At 39.3% G+C, this 17,443-nt stretch overlaps 2 protein-coding genes and 1 pseudogene across 5 annotated transcripts in view; all 3 read left to right on the forward strand.

Moving 5' to 3' along the window:
- LOC144660457 (uncharacterized) overlaps positions 1-16,157 on the forward strand; it is a 49,664-nt pseudogene extending 33,507 nt beyond the window's left edge. Inside the window, exon 6 of the transcript XR_013572092.1 lies at positions 15,429-16,157. The product of XR_013572092.1 is annotated as an uncharacterized LOC144660457 (transcript). The remainder of the gene's footprint in view (positions 1-15,428) is intronic.
- LOC144660456 (uncharacterized) overlaps positions 1-17,443 on the forward strand; it is a 60,313-nt gene that overhangs the window by 16,208 nt on the left and 26,662 nt on the right. Inside the window, exons 4-6 of one of the 3 annotated variants that reach the window (XM_078521078.1) lie at positions 3,619-3,675; positions 4,394-5,091; positions 14,497-16,157. In XM_078521078.1, the coding sequence (XP_078377204.1) occupies positions 3,619-3,675; positions 4,394-5,016 (680 nt within the window). In that variant the 3' untranslated portion in view covers positions 5,017-5,091; positions 14,497-16,157. Of the gene's footprint in view, positions 1-3,618; positions 3,676-4,393; positions 5,092-14,496; positions 16,158-17,443 lie in introns of those variants that run through there. The other 2 variants (XM_078521079.1, XM_078521082.1) reach the window with 2 other exon arrangements.
- On the forward strand, positions 7,112-16,157 carry LOC144660455 (uncharacterized). The gene is made up of 4 exons (XM_078521076.1): positions 7,112-7,336; positions 9,293-9,961; positions 11,734-12,279; positions 13,542-16,157. Exons 1-4 carry the CDS (start codon positions 7,144-7,146, stop codon positions 14,162-14,164), a joined length of 2,031 nt encoding a protein of 676 aa, XP_078377202.1. The 5' UTR covers positions 7,112-7,143; the 3' UTR covers positions 14,165-16,157.

The following is a 17,443-nucleotide window of genomic DNA, read 5'->3' on the forward strand; positions in this document are numbered from 1 at the left end:
TAGCGTTATTTTTGAGCAGCGAAAAAAAATTGAGAGAAAAGATACGCCCGAGCACTTCGTGTATCTGCTCGAGTCAAAAAGATGAAAAACGGATGACGTGACACGAGGTGACGTGACGCGAAACAAAAACGTGCCGTGGATGTTGTGTTGACTAAAACACGTCACAAGGCGAGCGTAATAATTTTAACAGTTTTTAAGCGTAACTATATGTAGTTCATTGGTGCTATCAGTAATGTCACAATCTCACTTAATTTGCCTTCGAATGTTTTCTTGCGTGAATGGGTCATTGATAGTTTTTTCTTCAAATAAGCGTTCAATAATGTAACACAATCTCACTTTATTTCCCTGTGAATTTCCATGGGAATTGCGTCATTGATGGTTCGTGCTCTCAGGCTTCGTAGCGCGAATTCTATGTTATCACAAAAAATATTTAAGTGTAACCTTTGATCCTTTTTAGCATTAAGTAAATTTGTTTTGTGAATATGTTTACTTTTCTGCCAGCACGTATAGCGTTATTTTAAGCAGCCATTAAAATTTGAGAGAAAGATGCGCGTTTCTGCACGACTCAAAAAGATGAAGAACGGATGACGTGACACGAAGATGATGTGACGCGAAAAAAAACGTGCATGAATGTTGTGTTTACTAAAACGCGTCTTTGAATGTTTTCTTACGTGAATGGGTAATTGATAGCCTATGCTCTGAGGCTTCGTTGAGCGAATTCTTTTCTCTTTTATCACCAGAGGATAAGTGGAAGTGATCCTCTTTCGATTTGTTTTGTGAAATTCAATTTAGTTCCCTGAAAGAGAGAGACCCTGGAACGAGGTTGAGATTTGATTGACATGTGCTGAATGCGTTTAAAGGACCTTTCTGTCAGCACGTTTCTCGTTTTAATGCTAGATTAATTGCGATTTGATATCAGAATCGAGTGAGTAAGTGTTCGAGTGAGAAAATGCGGCCCATAACATAACCTCATTACCATTCGGTAAAAACGAACTTTGTCTTGCATGACATGAATAGCGGAATATTTGGCAAATTACCCAAACTCGTGATCATAGTATCACGTAACAAGCTGAAGCAAAACTCATTCCTCTGCGTTGAAGAATTGCAGATTACTGAAACATCACCATAATCATGGCCATTCAAATGCAAAGTATGCCTTCCTTTGCATCAATCATTTCTGTTTTCTCCATTGTGCTCTACTGCGCCGGCTTTTTAAGAGTTGAGCTTGAGTTACACGAGCACAAGAAAAGAATAAACGCTCTTGAAAGCGTTGCAGAGGCCAAGCCGCTGTCAAACGATCCAGACATAATCAAGAGTGCTCCTGGTAAGTTTGTTTAACATTACAGGCTAGAGTTTACAAGTTGTTAGAATAAAACAATACAATCATCCGAATAAAAGCTTGTTCCAATAAAAATGCCATGGAAATAGCAAAGCAAAGAGTTAAAACAAATAATGGATGAACGTGTTTTGTTCACTTTGTGTTATGAAGCCGCCACGAAAACCGAAGCTAGGGTTAGCAGGTCATGTTTTCTTCAATCCAATGCAAACAACTTCAAGCGTAACTAGCTATATACAATGAATCGACCTAACTTTGCTTCAACTCTGACAAGTCTTTTTATTAGAAAATTTACAAAGGATATGTTCAACTCAGAAGTCTAATAGCAAAGCGCGCGATGTCTAAAAATGGAATGCAAATGATTACACTCCCACGAGGCTCAGAAAACATCAGCGTGTCCTGAGAGAAATAGAAGGAATCTCGTCGAAGTTTTTGTTTTATGAAAGTGTTTAAGGAACACATGCTGTTTAAGAAAGTGTTTAAGGAAAATCGTCCGCAATTTCGGTTTGTTTGTCTGCATCTTGGCTGAGACGTGATGTCACTCGCGCTCTTTGCTATTACTATTTTTACAGGTAATAAAATGCCAATTATTTCCGTCTCACCCATCTTGTGGGTTAAAGAGCAATAAATGCTTGTCTGGAGCGAGGATTCCTGCAGAGATGCCAAAACGAACATAAACGCACACCAAAAATTGTTTTTTCTTTCTCACCCTCAAAAGTAAAGAAGTTACTCTGAAAAGTAATTAACTGTAAAAGGATTAATATTTCCTTTTCTGCTTTTGTAAGTAGAAATGGTTTCAAATACGGTTTCATTTCATTCGTAGGAATTCAGTCCTATAAACATAGACAGAGCCGTCATGTTAAGTCAACAAAGAACGAGTCAGAATCTAAAAGCACAGCGAAAACGATGATCAAAATCAACAAACTTTTATCAGAGGGGAGATTGCATCTATGTCAGTCAAAGGATGTCACGTGCTCGTCAGGTCCCCCAGGCCCGCCCGGTCCACCTGGATCAAGAGGACACAAAGGAGCCCGGGGACGAAGGGGACAAAAAGGAAGAACTGGAAACAAGGGAGATAAAGGCATTATGGGATCGCCAGGGAAGAGCGGCAAGCGAGGCATTGTGGGACCTGCGGGGATAAAGGGAAAGACTGGAACCAAAGGTGAGAAAGGAGACATCGGACCCGCAGGCATGCCGGGAAGTAAAGGAGAACCTGGTGAAACGATTTCATCTCCAGCTGTTGTTGTTTCTCCTGTGACGTTGACAGTGAATGAAGGTGGATCAGCCTCGTTTGAGTGTTAAGCCAGCGGTAATCCTGAGCCTGCAGTAGTGTGGAGTAAACTGGACAATCAGTCAGAAATCATTCAATCAGCGGTTTCAGGAGGAAAGTTGCAGCTGACTAAGGTGACAGGAAATGACTCAGGCATGTATCAGTGTTCAGCAACAAACATCCTGGGGAATTCACTCGAAGTGGTGCGATTAGCAGTAAATGGTAAAATTCTGGTTATTGTAACTCAGTACTGAAATAAACTTTTCAATGTGTCACACAGATACACATGTACAGTGGGCCTTGTATTATGGCAAACATGTTTAAAATTTTGAGTTTACCAATATTCACATTTGAGTAACAGAAAACATTTTCCGTTTTCTTTAGGAAGAAACCCGTTTGAAGAGCTTTCTTTAATTTAAGACTTCTTCATTTTACATAATAGTCCGGCCACAATTGATTCCTCTAAAAGCAAAACCTAATTAAAAATCACTTCATGAACTAAGTGTTATTTACTTTGTTGCAGTTTATCCTCACGTTTTTCTTTATCCGGGACCTTCTTACGTCACTGAAGGAAGTAACGTCACCCTACCAACCTGTCACGTGACCGGATACCCGGCGCCAGTGGTCACCTGGAGGAAGTCGTCTGGTCAGTTACCCCAGGGGAGGGCGCAGTATAACAACAGTGTCTTACAAATTTCTGATGTCCGTAAAGTTGACTCTGACACATACTTCTGTTCAGCAGTGAACCTTTTAGGAAATGATGAAAGGAAAACTCAGCTAGTTGTGATTTCACTTCCTGTGTTTATCGTCAAGCCACCTAGAAAGGTGTTTGTTCCTATTGGCGGCAGTTTGACGTTAAACTGCAGCGCTACCGGTGATCCACAACCAGTCATCAGCTGGAAAAGACAAGGAGCAGCACTGCCCGTGGGGAGGAGTCACAGGACAAATGGGGCGCTTATCTTAACTGATTTGAGAGAAGAGGATGCTGGAAATTATATCTGTGTGGCTACAGGTGCAGGAGTGTTTGATATCGAGGCAATAAGTTATGTTGAAGTAGGAAAACCGAGAGGTAAGTTAAAAATAAATATTTATCCAATGGTATAATAGCGACTTCTTTTAGCTCATGAGCTTCTATTCTTTCACATAAACAGCACTTATTATATTTGAAATGTTCAATCTGCTGAAAAGGAAAGGAAAGACTTTTTAAAGAAAACGGCTTTGTCACGGCACTCAGCTTGATGTCACATTCGGCGGGACGCTCAGATATTCAAAATGCGCTGTTTTAAAAACGAAGGACACTACCGAGCTGGAAATTTGCAAAAAGATTTATTTTCAGTTCGTCTTACAACTAGTAAAAACAAACATTTAGCAGGCCAAGCGAATTCTGATTTCAGAATTTTATGACGTAACATGAAAACCAGAGATGCCGTCTCTTCGCGTAGACTAGAAACTAGACCATGTACCATTGGCATTGAGTTACAAGTGTTGGCTGCCAAGCGAACAGCTCTACCAAGTTTTTCCCCGTTTCCGCGCCGTTCCAAACCGTCGTTGGCAAAACTATGCTTGCTTAATTATCCCACCTCACACCCTTAAGATCCAATATTCGTCAAGCTCGCTAGCGCTGATAAAACCGTCGTACCCATCGCTACAAAACGCAATCACGCTATATTGCCTGACGTCATGGAAGTTTCTTTCAAATATTCAATGTACCAAGTTGACGTAACATTTCTAATAGTGTCTACTTAAACAGAAAAGCCACTTTAAGGCACCCGTTTCTTTTTTGTCAGATTGTTCTGATCTGCTCCAATCAGGCCAGACTCAAAGTGGATTGTACTCTGTCGACCCACACGGTAGAGGATCCTTCACTGTCTACTGTGACATGCGCACTGACGGTGGAGGCTGGACAGTGTTTCAGCGAAGACAGGATGGCTCGGTAGACTTCTATCGGGGATGGAACAACTACAAAGCAGGCTTTGGTCAGCTGACTGCTGAGTTCTGGTTAGGAAACGACAAAATCCACCGACTGACGGCCTCTAGACCCAGCTCTCTACGAGTTGAGCTGGAGGACTGGAGCGGAGGTAAAGCGTATGCCAAATATGGCAAGTTCAGCATTGGTGATGAGCAGGCGAAGTATCGACTTGAAGTGGGTTCATATTCAGGTACAGCGGGAGATTCGTTAGCATATCATAATAACATGGCGTTTAGCACAAAGGACAGAGATAATGACAGATGGGGCGGCCACTGTGCTGTACAAGACACAGGCGCCTGGTGGTACCAGATTTGCGGACACTCCAATCTAAACGGACAATACCTGGGAGACAAAAGTGATTGGCGAGGAGCCGTGTGGCACCACTTCAGAAGTTCTCTTTCCCTCAAATTTACTGAAATGAAACTAAGGCCGTCATCGTAGAAAGAATACCAGTAACAGGTTTAATCCTGTAAGTGACGTCAATACCAACACGTCACCAATCTTCGCTCATCAAAGGTCATCAAAGCTTTCCATATATTGGTCCATTACAAACAATGATAAAACGTTTTTAAAACTAATTTGGGTAACGTAAACGGAAATCTTGTTTAATAGATTAGTTTCCTTTGTAATCATATACCTTATTCTTAAATGGCGGAGAATACATTATTCTTATAATTGTCTTCATGATAATTGGCTCGATTACATCTGCAGAAATATAATTACAGTGGAACCCCGATATAACGATCCTCGATATAACGATATTCCCGATATAGCGATGAATATTCTGTGTCCCGTCAAAAGTTACAGTAAAGAGTATGGGACAGAACCCCGATATAACGATCTTCGATATAACGATATCCCCGATATAACAATGAGAATTTAGTGCACCGAACGTAAAATCTTTCCCGATATAACGATATTATCAGTACTCAGTACCAATTTAAGCAAAACATTGAATTTAACACAATAACCTTACAATAATCAAGTAATCTCTAATCTTTCTTCCAACAGCTTTGTACGATTATATACGAAAATGATACTGTGTTCTAAGCGGCCTCTTTATCAACTTTATCCTTTTATCCTCCTTGTCATTCAATAACTCTCTAAGTTTAAGTATCTTTGATTAAGTTAACCCCGATATAACCATATTTTCGGTTATTTTACGGCCATATCGTTATATCGGGAGTTTCGATATAACGATACCTCGATATAACGATATAATTTTACTGCTCCCTTGACATATCGTTATATCGGGGTTTCACTGTAAAAGAATCTTTGGCTTAAAACGAGGCCATGAGGGACAATATGTACGTAGACAAAAGAATAATGTATTTTCCGCCATTTTGGAATAATGTGTATTCGTAAGTGTGGTCCGTTCTAGCAAAAAACAGAGGAATTTATAGTATTGACCACTGTTGACAACCTTTTTACAGCTGATAGCCTGGGTACCAGCCTCATATCTTCACCAGAGCGCGAGCTTCACGCACCTCTCGCGCTCACGGAAAGAAAACGATTGATAGTGATTGGTACCCAGGCTAGCTCGCTGTGCTCATGTTTGTCCTAAAATAGAAAATTAACGCTTCATGAAATAAACGCGAATTTTAAAAATTTGCGTTATTTAAGTCGCGTTATTTTTTGTTAACGTTAATTTCCGAGCCTTCTATGACCTTAATTTCCATTATTTTGGCCCCAATTTCTCGATACAGTCCAGATGTGTTGACTCTTAGGAAAAGGCATAATTTAATCAGGCTGGAATTCTGCCGGATCACTAAAACTGTGAAGAACGCTCGAGGCGGTCAGATTCCTTTGTGTTAAAGTAAACTTGTTCCAGTTGTCTGAACAAGTTCTTTTTTCCTTTGTGTTCGTCGCGTTAATTTCCTTCATTTTGAAATGTTAACCCCTCTTTCGCGTTTTTTTTTTTTTATTGGAGAGTAGTTTTTTTCAATTCGCGTTAATTTACAGTAAGTCGCGTTAATTTCAAATACCTTAACTAATTTCCTATAATTAGTTAAGTTATTCAATTTTTGCTATTTCAATTTAATCCGTTCTGCTTTGATTTGGCCTGCGAGGTCGTAAGATTTAAAACCAGCTTACCTCATTTTTTTTCTATGAATCAGGCAAATAAATGTAACCGGTGCCGTATCACTGGCAAACATAACTGTTTGACTCAAATTCCAATCGGTTGAATGTTGCAACGTTCACTTGATGTCACATACGACGGAGAACTCAAATATTCAAAATGTTCTGTTTATAAAGCGAATGACACTATCGATCTAGTTTATCTTACGTCTAATGACAACGAAAATGTAGTAGGCCTAGTGAATTTTGATTTCAGAATTTTATGACGTACCATGAAAACCAAGAATACATGTACGCCTAGCGGACCTATCTTTATCCGAACTATACTGAGAAATGAAAAAAACAATTGAACTTTGTCTTGCATAACAAGAATAGCACACAATTTGGCAAGTTACCCAAACTCGTAATCATTGTATCACGTAACAAACTGAAGAAGTATTCATTCTACTGCGTTGTAGAATTGCGGATTACTGAAACATCACCATAATCATGGCTGTTCAAAAGCAAACTTTGCCTTCATTTGCGTCCATAATTTCTGTTTTGTCCATTCTGTTTTACTGCGCCGGCTTTTTAAGAGTTGAGCTTGAGTTACATGAGCACAAGAAAAGAATAAACGCTCTTGAAAGCGTTGCAGAGGCCAAGCCGTCGTCAAACGATCCAGACATAATCAAGAATGCTCCTGGTAAGTTTGTCTTTCATTACAAGCTAGAGTTTACAAGTTGTTACAATAATACAATACAATCATCAGAATAAAAGCTTGTTCCAATGAAAATGCCATGGAAATAGCAAAGAGTTAAAACAAATAATGAATGAACGTGTTTGTTCTATTTGTGTTATGAACTTATGATTTCGCCACGAAAACCGAAGCCAGGGTTAGCAGGTCATGTTTTCTTCAATCCAATGTAAACAACTTCAAACGCAAATAGTGAATCGACCTAATTTTGCTTCAACTGTGACTAGCAAAGTGACAATGAAACAGTTTTTACATCAGTAAATTTACAAAGGATATGTTCAACTCAGAAGTCTTATAGCAAAGCGCGCGATGTCTAAAAATAGAATGCAAATGATTATACCCCCACGAGGCTCAGAAAACATCAGCGTGTTCTGAGAGAAATGGAAGGGTTGTAGGAGAAGTTTTCTTTTTATGAAAGTCTTTTACGAACACTGGCAGTTTTAGAAAGTGTTTAAGGAAAATTGTCCGCAATTTTTGGTTTGTTTGTCTGCATCTTGTCTGTGACGTGATGTCACTCGCGCTCTTTGCTATTACTATTTTTACAGACAATAAAATGTCAATTATTTCCGTCTCAGCCATCTTGTGGGTTAAAGAGCAATAAATGCTTGTCTGGAGCAAGGGTTCCTGCGAAGATGCCAGAACGAACATAAAAACACACCAAAAATTATTTTCTCTTTCTCACCTTCACAACTAAAGAAATTGCTCTGAAAAGTAATTAAAAATTTTAAGACACCGATCTGTTAAAGGATTAAAGGTCAAATGAACAGAAATTTCGATTTTTGTTATTTTTTGCCCATGTGTTTACTAAGAGCCAAATAAACATATCCCAAAGTTTCAAAGCAATCGGTCATTACATCGCAGAGATATTGCAAGTTGAAAAATGCTTTTTTTAGGCTGTCATAATCGTATAGTGGTCGGAAAAATTGTCGGAAAATTGTCGGAAATAAAAGCTTGTGACGTCATAATTGGTGTTTTTGAAGACGACCGCAGACCGATTCCGCAGACGGCACCTTAAAATCTAAATAAATGTGTTTAGTGACATTTCAAGCAGTTATTTCGTTCTATTCGGCCGTTTTTCAGTGGATTGATTGTTGGTTGTTGTTTAGAGAGGCTCATTTTTTTTTAAAGAGAATAGCTAAAGCACAAAAATAGCTTAAAGTTTTGTTTGCTGTCGTTTTTCATATCATGTGAGACATAGGTAGAATGCACGCTGGTATGAAAACAAATCAGGAATCTCTATTGTTCTTTCTCATTAGCATTTAAAGTTAATGAGCAGAATTATCTGCACGCGCGTTAACTATGCACGTGCGTTTTGAATTTTGGTACACTTCAAAGCCGTTCTGCACGCGCGTTAACTATGCACGTGCATATTGAATTTTGGTACACTTCAAAGCCGTTCTCTGCCGAACAATAACGTGAAATAACGAAATTCTGCGTATTTTGGACAACGTCAGCCACGACGGCTAATTTTTGGTTTTTCTATTTGGGGTTGAACGCTTTCTTTGAATATTCAGTGGGAGCTAGTTCATAAAGCGATAAATACGCAGAATGCGTCCGGAAAGCTGCGAGATTCTCAAGTTGACGTTGCCGTCGGTGCGGTCTGCGGAATCGGTCTGCGGTCGTCTTCAAAAACACCAATTATGACGTCACAAACTCGTTCCATTCCTTCCATTTCAGTGCGCTGTCATTCAAAAGCCTTCGGAAATCTTCGTATTTTTTGCTGTAATTCACGCTTTAAGATTCGGAAAGCAAACATTTTTCTCAATTTTACTCAATAATGGATAGTTTTAGCGTTTGAGGGGTTAAAATGGCATTTTGAAATTTCTGTTCATTTGACCTTTAATATTTCTGTTTCTGCCTTTGTAAGTAGAAGTGGTCTCAAATCCGTTTTCATTTCGATCGTAGGAATTCAGCCCTATAAACATAGACACAGCCGTGATGTTGATTCAACCAAGAACGAGTCGGAATCTAAAAGCACAGCAGAAACGATGATCAAAATCAACAAACTTTTATCAGAGGGGAGATTGCATCTCTGTCAGTCAAAGGGTGTCACGTGCTCGTCAGGTCCCCCAGGTCCTCCCGGCCCACCTGGACCAAGAGGACACAAAGGAGCCCGGGGACGAAGGGGACAGAAAGGAAAAACTGGGAACAAGGGAGATAAAGGCATTATGGGATCGCCAGGAAGGAGCGGCAAGCAAGGCATTATGGGACCTGCAGGGATAAAGGGAGAGACTGGACTCAAAGGTGAGAAAGGAGACATAGGGCCCGCAGGCATGCCAGGAAATAAAGGAGAACCTGGTGAATCGATTTCATCTCCTGCTGTTGTTGTTTCTCCTGTGACGTTGACAGTAAATGAAGGTGGATCAGCCTCGTTTCAGTGTTCAGCCAGCGGTAATCCTGAGCCTACAGTAGTGTGGAGTAAACTGGACAATCAGTCTGAAATCACTCAATCAGCGGTTTCAAGAGGAAAGTTGCAGTTGACTAAAGTTACAGCAAATGACTCGGGCGTGTATCAGTGTTTAGCAACAAACATCCTGGGGAATTCACGGGAAGTGGTGCGATTAGCAGTAAATGGTAAAAGTTTGGTTATTGTAACTACTGAAATAAACCTTTCATTGTGTCACACAGTTACACATGTACAGTGAGTCCTTGTAGTTATAGCAAACTTGTTTAAAATTTTGAGTTTACCGATATTCAAATTTGAGTAACAGAAAACATTTCCCGATTCTTTGGAAGTTGATTGGGAGCAGACAATATTTCCCAGTTCTTCTCAAAATTTTCCTTCCATTTTTATCCTGAATAAGGGTTTTATGTGTCTGTCTTGATTTAATAAAAGGTGTCTAAAGATTTTGACACAGCTCTAGTTCTAAAGACATATTTTTGCAAGAAGCTTTGCATGAATCGACTAGTTGTAGCTCATGTTCAACGTAAATTACTCTAATAAATCTCTTTATGAACCAAAAAGACTGCATTTACGGCATTTTGTTCAAATCATGAATTCTACCAATTTAATTAACTTGTTTACAACATGAAATAACATCAAATGAAAACAAATTTTTAAAGCGCCGGAGCGAGAGATGGACTAAAGCTTTCTAAATCCATGCATGGTCTAAAATGAACTATCAGAAAGCATTTTACATCGACGATCGCTTCATTTTCAACGAATTCGGGATTAAAATAACTAAATAATTCATGACTCAGCGAGACCATTCGGTCATAGTTCATGTCAATTCACGGCCGGAAACCCCGCATATCGAATTGCTGCTGACTATCGAATCACAGGCCGCTCTGATTGCTAGCTTAGCCAAACGGCAAAATAATCATCAAATGAAGAGAATTCTACTCACATAAGGGTTTGAAGTGATTTCCTTTCGACCATCAGCTGCGCTCTTTGCAACCTTTCCATCTTATTCACAATGTAATACCCCGGATGTGGAAAAAATCGTTATAAAGGGAACCAATACCCCCGGACATTACAACAGAATTTTTCTAAGTCTCCAGCCAAGGAAGAGTTCAAGCCGAATATCGCCATGACCGCCTTCAAATCAGCCCTAAAGTCTAGTTCCGAGTCCTAGTTGATGTGGCTGAAGACCTTTGCCGTCTAAAGCAAGCACAACGCTATTTGTACCTAGCAAAACTGTACCGAGTCAAGAGTTCAACCCGTTAAAGCTTTGTTCTAAGGAACAATAACAGCCGACTCAAAACTTGCAAATCGTTAGACTTCCACCTTCATAGGACTTAATGATGTCCTCCGGCAAACTTCCTTTAGACAGCAAAATGAAAAACTAGATCACCTCTGTTCTACAAGTCAGCGCGCGCCATTAGAATTCAAAGTTCGGTAGATATGGCGAGTTGGAGCCTGGGTAAACTAACCAAAAGTAAATGGAAGGGGGGGGGGTAGGTAGGTAGAAGGGATAAAAGCCATGAGTATAAAATTGAAAGCACTTCATTTCCACTGAAAGTAAGCCAAATAATCTCCCATGTCCTTAAAAGAAAAACAAAAACAAAAAAAAAAAACAAAAAAAATCTCAACCCCATTCAATTTTCTTGACAGCCAGACTGTAGCCACCTTTTATTAAATCAAGACAGATGTCGATTAACTAAAATCTTGTTTTTATTGTAAACATTGTCAACAACCGTAACAAGAAGAATGTTTCCTTTTACATTTTAAAAAGGACATGAGGATATTACCACAGTGCCTTGAAGTGCTTTCTTTAGTTTTAGACTTCTCACTTTTACAAAATAGTCCGACCTCATTTGATTCCTCTAGAAGCAAGAGCTGTTTCTTATGATATACCTAAATAAAGATTACTTCATGAACTAAGTTTTATTAACTTGGTTTGCAGTTCATCCTCATGTTTCTCTTCATCCGGGACCTTATCACGTCATTCAAGGAAGTAACGTCACCCTACCAATCTGTCACGTGACCGGATACCCGGCACCAGTGGTCACCTGGAGGAAGTCGTCTGGTCAGTTACCCCAGGGGAGGGCGCAGTATAACAACAGTGTCTTACAAATTTCTGATGTCCGTAAAGTTGACTCTGACACATACTTCTGTTCAGCAGTGAACCTGTTAGGAAATGTTGAAAGGAAAACTCTACTAGTTGTGATTTCACTTCCTGTGTTTACCGTCAAGCCGCCTGGAAAGGTGTTTGCATCTACTGGCGAAACTTTGACCTTAAACTGCAGCGCTACCGGTGATCCACAACCAGTCATCAGCTGGAAAAGACAAGGAGCAGCACTGCCCGTGGGGAGGAGTCACAGGACAAACGAGGCGCTTATCATAAGAGATGTTAAAGAAGAGGATGCTGGTAACTATATTTGTGTGGCTACAAGTGCAGGAGTGTTTGATATCGAGACAATAAGTGATGTTGAAGTTAAAAAACTGAAAGGTAAGTTATAAATGGAATGATTACATTTGTCACAAAGAGAGGGTTAGATTGATTTCAGGAATGCCGCCATTTGTTATTACTATTCACCTAGCTAACTAATAATATTAGTATTTTTATATTTTATATCTATTTATCTATTTATATAATAGTGTTTTTATATTTTATATCTATTTATATAATATTAGTATTTTTATATTTGTATATTTATTTTAGTGTCCCCAATTAGCTCTTTAGCTAAATACCATTGACACTTGAATAAAGTTTATGTATGTATGTATGTATGTATTAGCAAGTATCACTATGCTCTTATAGTTCTTCTTATTTAAGTGACGACAATCTATAACGTATATTTTAACGAGTTGTAGTGTAGCAGTTGCTATTGTTTTTTGGGTTAAGGGCATTGTTCCTGTTGTTTGTTCTGTTGTTTTGTCGTAGGGTAGCGAGCTGTTCATGTGAGAGTTTGTGGGGCCTTACGTGAGCTGCTACCCTGAGCCAACTTATCTTAGACCTTTTTTAAATAATGAACTTTATTAACAGACATCAGTTACAAACAAATAACAAAGAATTTAAAACGACGTTTCCATGTCAACTAAATTACCAACTGAACAAAATAACTTACTTCACAATACTATACTCGTCTCACGCGTGTCTCAATACTGTACTCGTCTCACTATTAAGTGTATTTAGGTAATTTAGGCGTGTATAGTATCGCGGCATATTTTTACGTGATTTTGACAAGCACGCAGGTAGAATTTTTTTTCGTATTTTGTTCCGTCGCTACGCAGCTTACCTCGATACGAAATATATTTTCTTCCAACTAGCCGCCATGAAAATGCGGTATTGTCATTGTATTTTCGTTTCAAAACATAAACGGTGTCTTAAACTCGCATTGACCACTTATGGTCGATAGGTCAAGGCGTTGAATTAGAAATCCATACAGCAACGGAAGTGTTAAAAAGCTAGGCCAGTAGTAAGCTTTTGATCAGTTGGACTTTTTGTTTTTACAATGTTCGTTCCCCAGTAACCAGCGATCACCCGTTACTTTCTCGCGTCAAAAGGAGAGAAAACGATGGAAAGGCCAGGGAAAAAAAGAGAGAGCGCCAATGACCAGGAGTCCAAGATTGATAGAAATTACTCTGTCCCTAATGAGCAACACAGTAATGCATGTTGACTACACTGAGACACAAGTAACATTAACAGCTCTCTGAAATTAATTGTTAAACTGACAAGCAAATTGAAAGCAAGCACTTCTCTTTTTTCAGATTGTTTAGATCTGCTCAAATCAGGCCACACTCAAAGTGGATTGTACTCTGTCAACCCAGACGGCAGAGGACACTTTACTGTCTACTGTGACATGCGCACTGACGGTGGAGGCTGGACAGTGTTTCAGCGAAGACAGGATGGCTCGGTAGATTTCTATCGGGGGTGGAACGACTACAAAGCAGGCTTTGGTCAGCTGACTGCTGAGTTCTGGTTAGGAAACAACAAGATCCACCGACTGACGGCCTCTAGACCCAGCTCTCTACGAGTGGAGCTGGAGGACTGGAGCGGAGGTAAAGCGTATGCCAAATATGGCAAGTTCAGCATTGGTGATGAGCAGGCGAAGTATCGACTTGAAGTGGGTTCATATTCAGGTACAGCAGGAGATTCGTTAGCATATCATAATAACATGGCGTTTAGCACAAAAGACAGAGATAATGACAGATGGAGCAGCCACTGTGCTACAGACAACACAGGCGCCTGGTGGTACAAAGCTTGCCACTACTCCAATCTAAACGGACAGTACCTGGGAGACAAACGTGGTTACCGAGGAGCCTGTTGGGATAAATTCAGAAGTCATCTTTCCCTCAAATTTACTGAAATGAAACTGAGGCCGTCATCCTAGAAAGAATACAAGTACCGTATTTTCTCGATTAGACGCTCCCTGCGTTTATTTCAAACTTGGCCTGGTGGACCCGGCGTTTATTTGACTTCTGCAGTGTATTCGAGCCCGATTTTCATTAAGCAATGTTTTTTATTCGTTATTTTTAACAAAAATGATCTGGCTAATATGCCTACAGCTCATTATGCCTTAAATAAATACTTAAGGGGCCTATTTTCAACTTTGTCTTGGAGACCCGGTGTTTATTCGATACCCGGCGTTTAATCGAGAGAATATGGTAACAGGTTTAATCCTCGGCCTGTAAGTGACGTCAATACCAACTTCGCTCATCAAAGGTCCTCAAAGCTTTCCATACTTGGTCCATTAAAAACAATGATAAAACATTTTAAAATTAATTTGGGTAACGTTAGCGGAATTCTTGTATTTTTGTATTTTTTAAGAACAGTTTCCTTTGTAATAATACACCTTATTCTAAAATAACGGAAAATACATTATTATTTTAATTATCTTCATAATAATTGGCCCTCATTGGCCTTAGTGTATCTGCAGAATTCAAAAGAATCTTTGGCTTAAAACGAGGCCACGAGGGACAATATGTAGACAAAAGAATAAAGTATTTTCCGCCATTTTGAAAAAGATGTATTCGTTAATGTGGTCCGTTCTAGCAAATAGCAGAGGAATTTATAGTATTGACGACTGTTGACAACTTTTCTTACAGCTGATAGCCTGGGTACCAGCCTCTTATCTTTACCAGAGCGCGAGCTTCACGCACCTCTCGCGCTCTCGGAAATAAAACGATTGATACTGATTGGTACCCAGGCTACCTCGCTGTGCTCATGTTAGTCTGAGTTAGTATGTGTTGTTGTAAGTTACTTCATTTATGTTACTATAATTTAATCCGTTCCGCTTTGATTTGGCTTGCGAAGTCGTAAGATTTAAAAGTAGCTTTCTTTTTTCTATGGAACAGGCAAATAAATGTAACCTTTACCGTATCACTGGCAAACATAACCGTTTGGCTCAAATTTCAATCGGTTGAACGTTACTACGTCAAAATTAACTAGTTAATAGGCAAAACGCAAACGTTGAATATAAAATTTTGTAGACGTGTTAGAAATACATATATTTTTTTATTTCCATGCTTGGATAAGGTAAATTTAATTTGACAATATCTAAAGTCTGGATCATAAGTTGATATCTTTGTGAGCAGTATCTGGCTTTTCTCCTGTAACGAGACTGAGTTGGGTGCTTCGCTAAAATGCATGAAAAGTCGGCTTGAGTTGTGTAGAATGAGTTAGAAAGGTTCTGGTTCAAACGCTGATCTTTTAATATGTGGGCGCTAAAAAGGAAGTTCAGCGCCCTGTCTAAACGCAGCATTTATTCATTAAGTTTCTTCGACGCATACACTTGGAAAAGACGATCTTGGAAAATTCCGGTTATAAGCCCCCCCCCCCCCCCCCCCGCTTACAAGCCCCCTGGTTATAGGCCCATCTTCCTGGAAACATAAAAAATACATCCGGTTATAAGCCGCCCCGGATATAAGCCAACCTCTACTGGATAACAGTACTGAACAGGGCTTAATGTTGCTTTATTGTGACTTTTTTTGTTTCGAAACATTTTTTTGTATTCCGCTTATAATAGCCCTCCCGGATATAAGCCCCTTCGCTTATAAGCCCACCCAGAACCCGTTACAAAGTTGTATAAGCCCAGGGCCTTTAACGGGAATTTTACGGTATGCTATTGATGTATTGCTGAGTTATAGAGGCCGTTTAGCTCAATAGGAAGCTAATTAGTAAGTCAAGCAACCATTGAAACTAGTTAGGGTAACTGGGGGGAGGAAGGCACTTCTAGAAAAGAAAAAGTAATCATAAAAGTTGAATGGTTTAAAATGAAGTCTTATACCAAAATGTTAAACGTGACATTGTGAAAATCAAATGTAAAGTTTAAATATTTATAGTTTTAAAAGTTGTTGTCAATAAATTCCATTTTTTACAACGTTTCCATGTGTCACGCTTTTTCTTTCCTTAAAGTGATAGGTCTGTGCAAGAAAAAGTCCTTTAACTATCTTATTTTGGAGTCTAGACCACTTGTACAGCCGAGATATTTTATAGAATGCTTCCCATGCTCGTGTCATGTTGAACATCTCATCTTTAGTATGCTGAATTATTAGTTCAAAATCGGAGGAGAACTGCTATATGATACCAACGGAGTGTTGTTTTTGCCTCTTCGGGGCTGAAAATCGTGTTTAGTGTCTCATTTCAAATTCGCTCACGGTAAAGGACTCTTAATTACGGTTTCTTTTAAGTTAAGTGTCACGTGACGTTGAAGGGGGTTACCGGATATTTTCAACGCAGTAAAAATGTTGTTTTCTAGTTTGTACATTGTTGCAAACACATTTGGTTCCTATCGTGGTACCTCTTAAGGTTTTCAGATTAATTGCAAATATAAACAGGGGCTAATCATGATAGTAGTCAAGAAATGATTTCAGTTTGGGACGTACATTGTAGCTTTTCGTTGGCAACTAAGCCCTCCCAATTATGCTAGCATTTTGTTGGGCATAATTTGGCTCAACGAGCATTTTTTTGACACTTCTTCTCACAAAAAGAACTGCTAGCATTTTCCACCAATTTTATCTACATTTTTTGTTGTCAAAAGCATGACTTTGCTTGTTTTTGGTGTACTAACACTTCTCAAGACCTTTACGAAGCTCCAATTCTTCCAGCTCTCCACATAAACACTGCCCTTCCATTGTAGTTGACGTAAAAGCAGGGCTACTTTAGCCGATCAGCGGTTAGCTTTCAGAGGTTGTACCTAGTCCTTGCTAAAAATCAAAACAAGATGGCGTCAGCTATGCCATGGTCACGAAATACCAGATACATTTGTGCAACTTAAAGTAGTGTTATAGGTGTAAAAACAGAAATATGTTTTTCACGTTATTCAGTTAAGGTTATTGCCGCGAAAAAGAACTGAACATAGATTTTCAGCCAAACTTTGCCTACTTGTTGATTACCTCAATGGGACTTAAATTTTGAAATAAAATAGTGGGATGCCCATTTTTGTATGTACCACATAATTCCTTAATAATTCCCTTGCAAGTACTGACAAAGTACACATTTCCAGTGACAATTTATTTTTGAAACATAATAATTGATCTGTTTTCGTGATCTGTTTTCTATGCGGACATAAGCCGCATAGAAAAAAGCCGCCATTTTGTTTATGTGCGCGCGCTAATTGCGCGTAAAATTCCGCACTGAAAGGATGCGCAATGCAAAAAAGGGCAATAAA

Source organism: Oculina patagonica, chromosome 7 (assembly GCF_052425735.1).
Source record: "Oculina patagonica isolate OP01 chromosome 7, crgOcupat, whole genome shotgun sequence".
NCBI classification, from domain to species: domain Eukaryota; kingdom Metazoa; phylum Cnidaria; class Anthozoa; order Scleractinia; family Oculinidae; genus Oculina; species Oculina patagonica.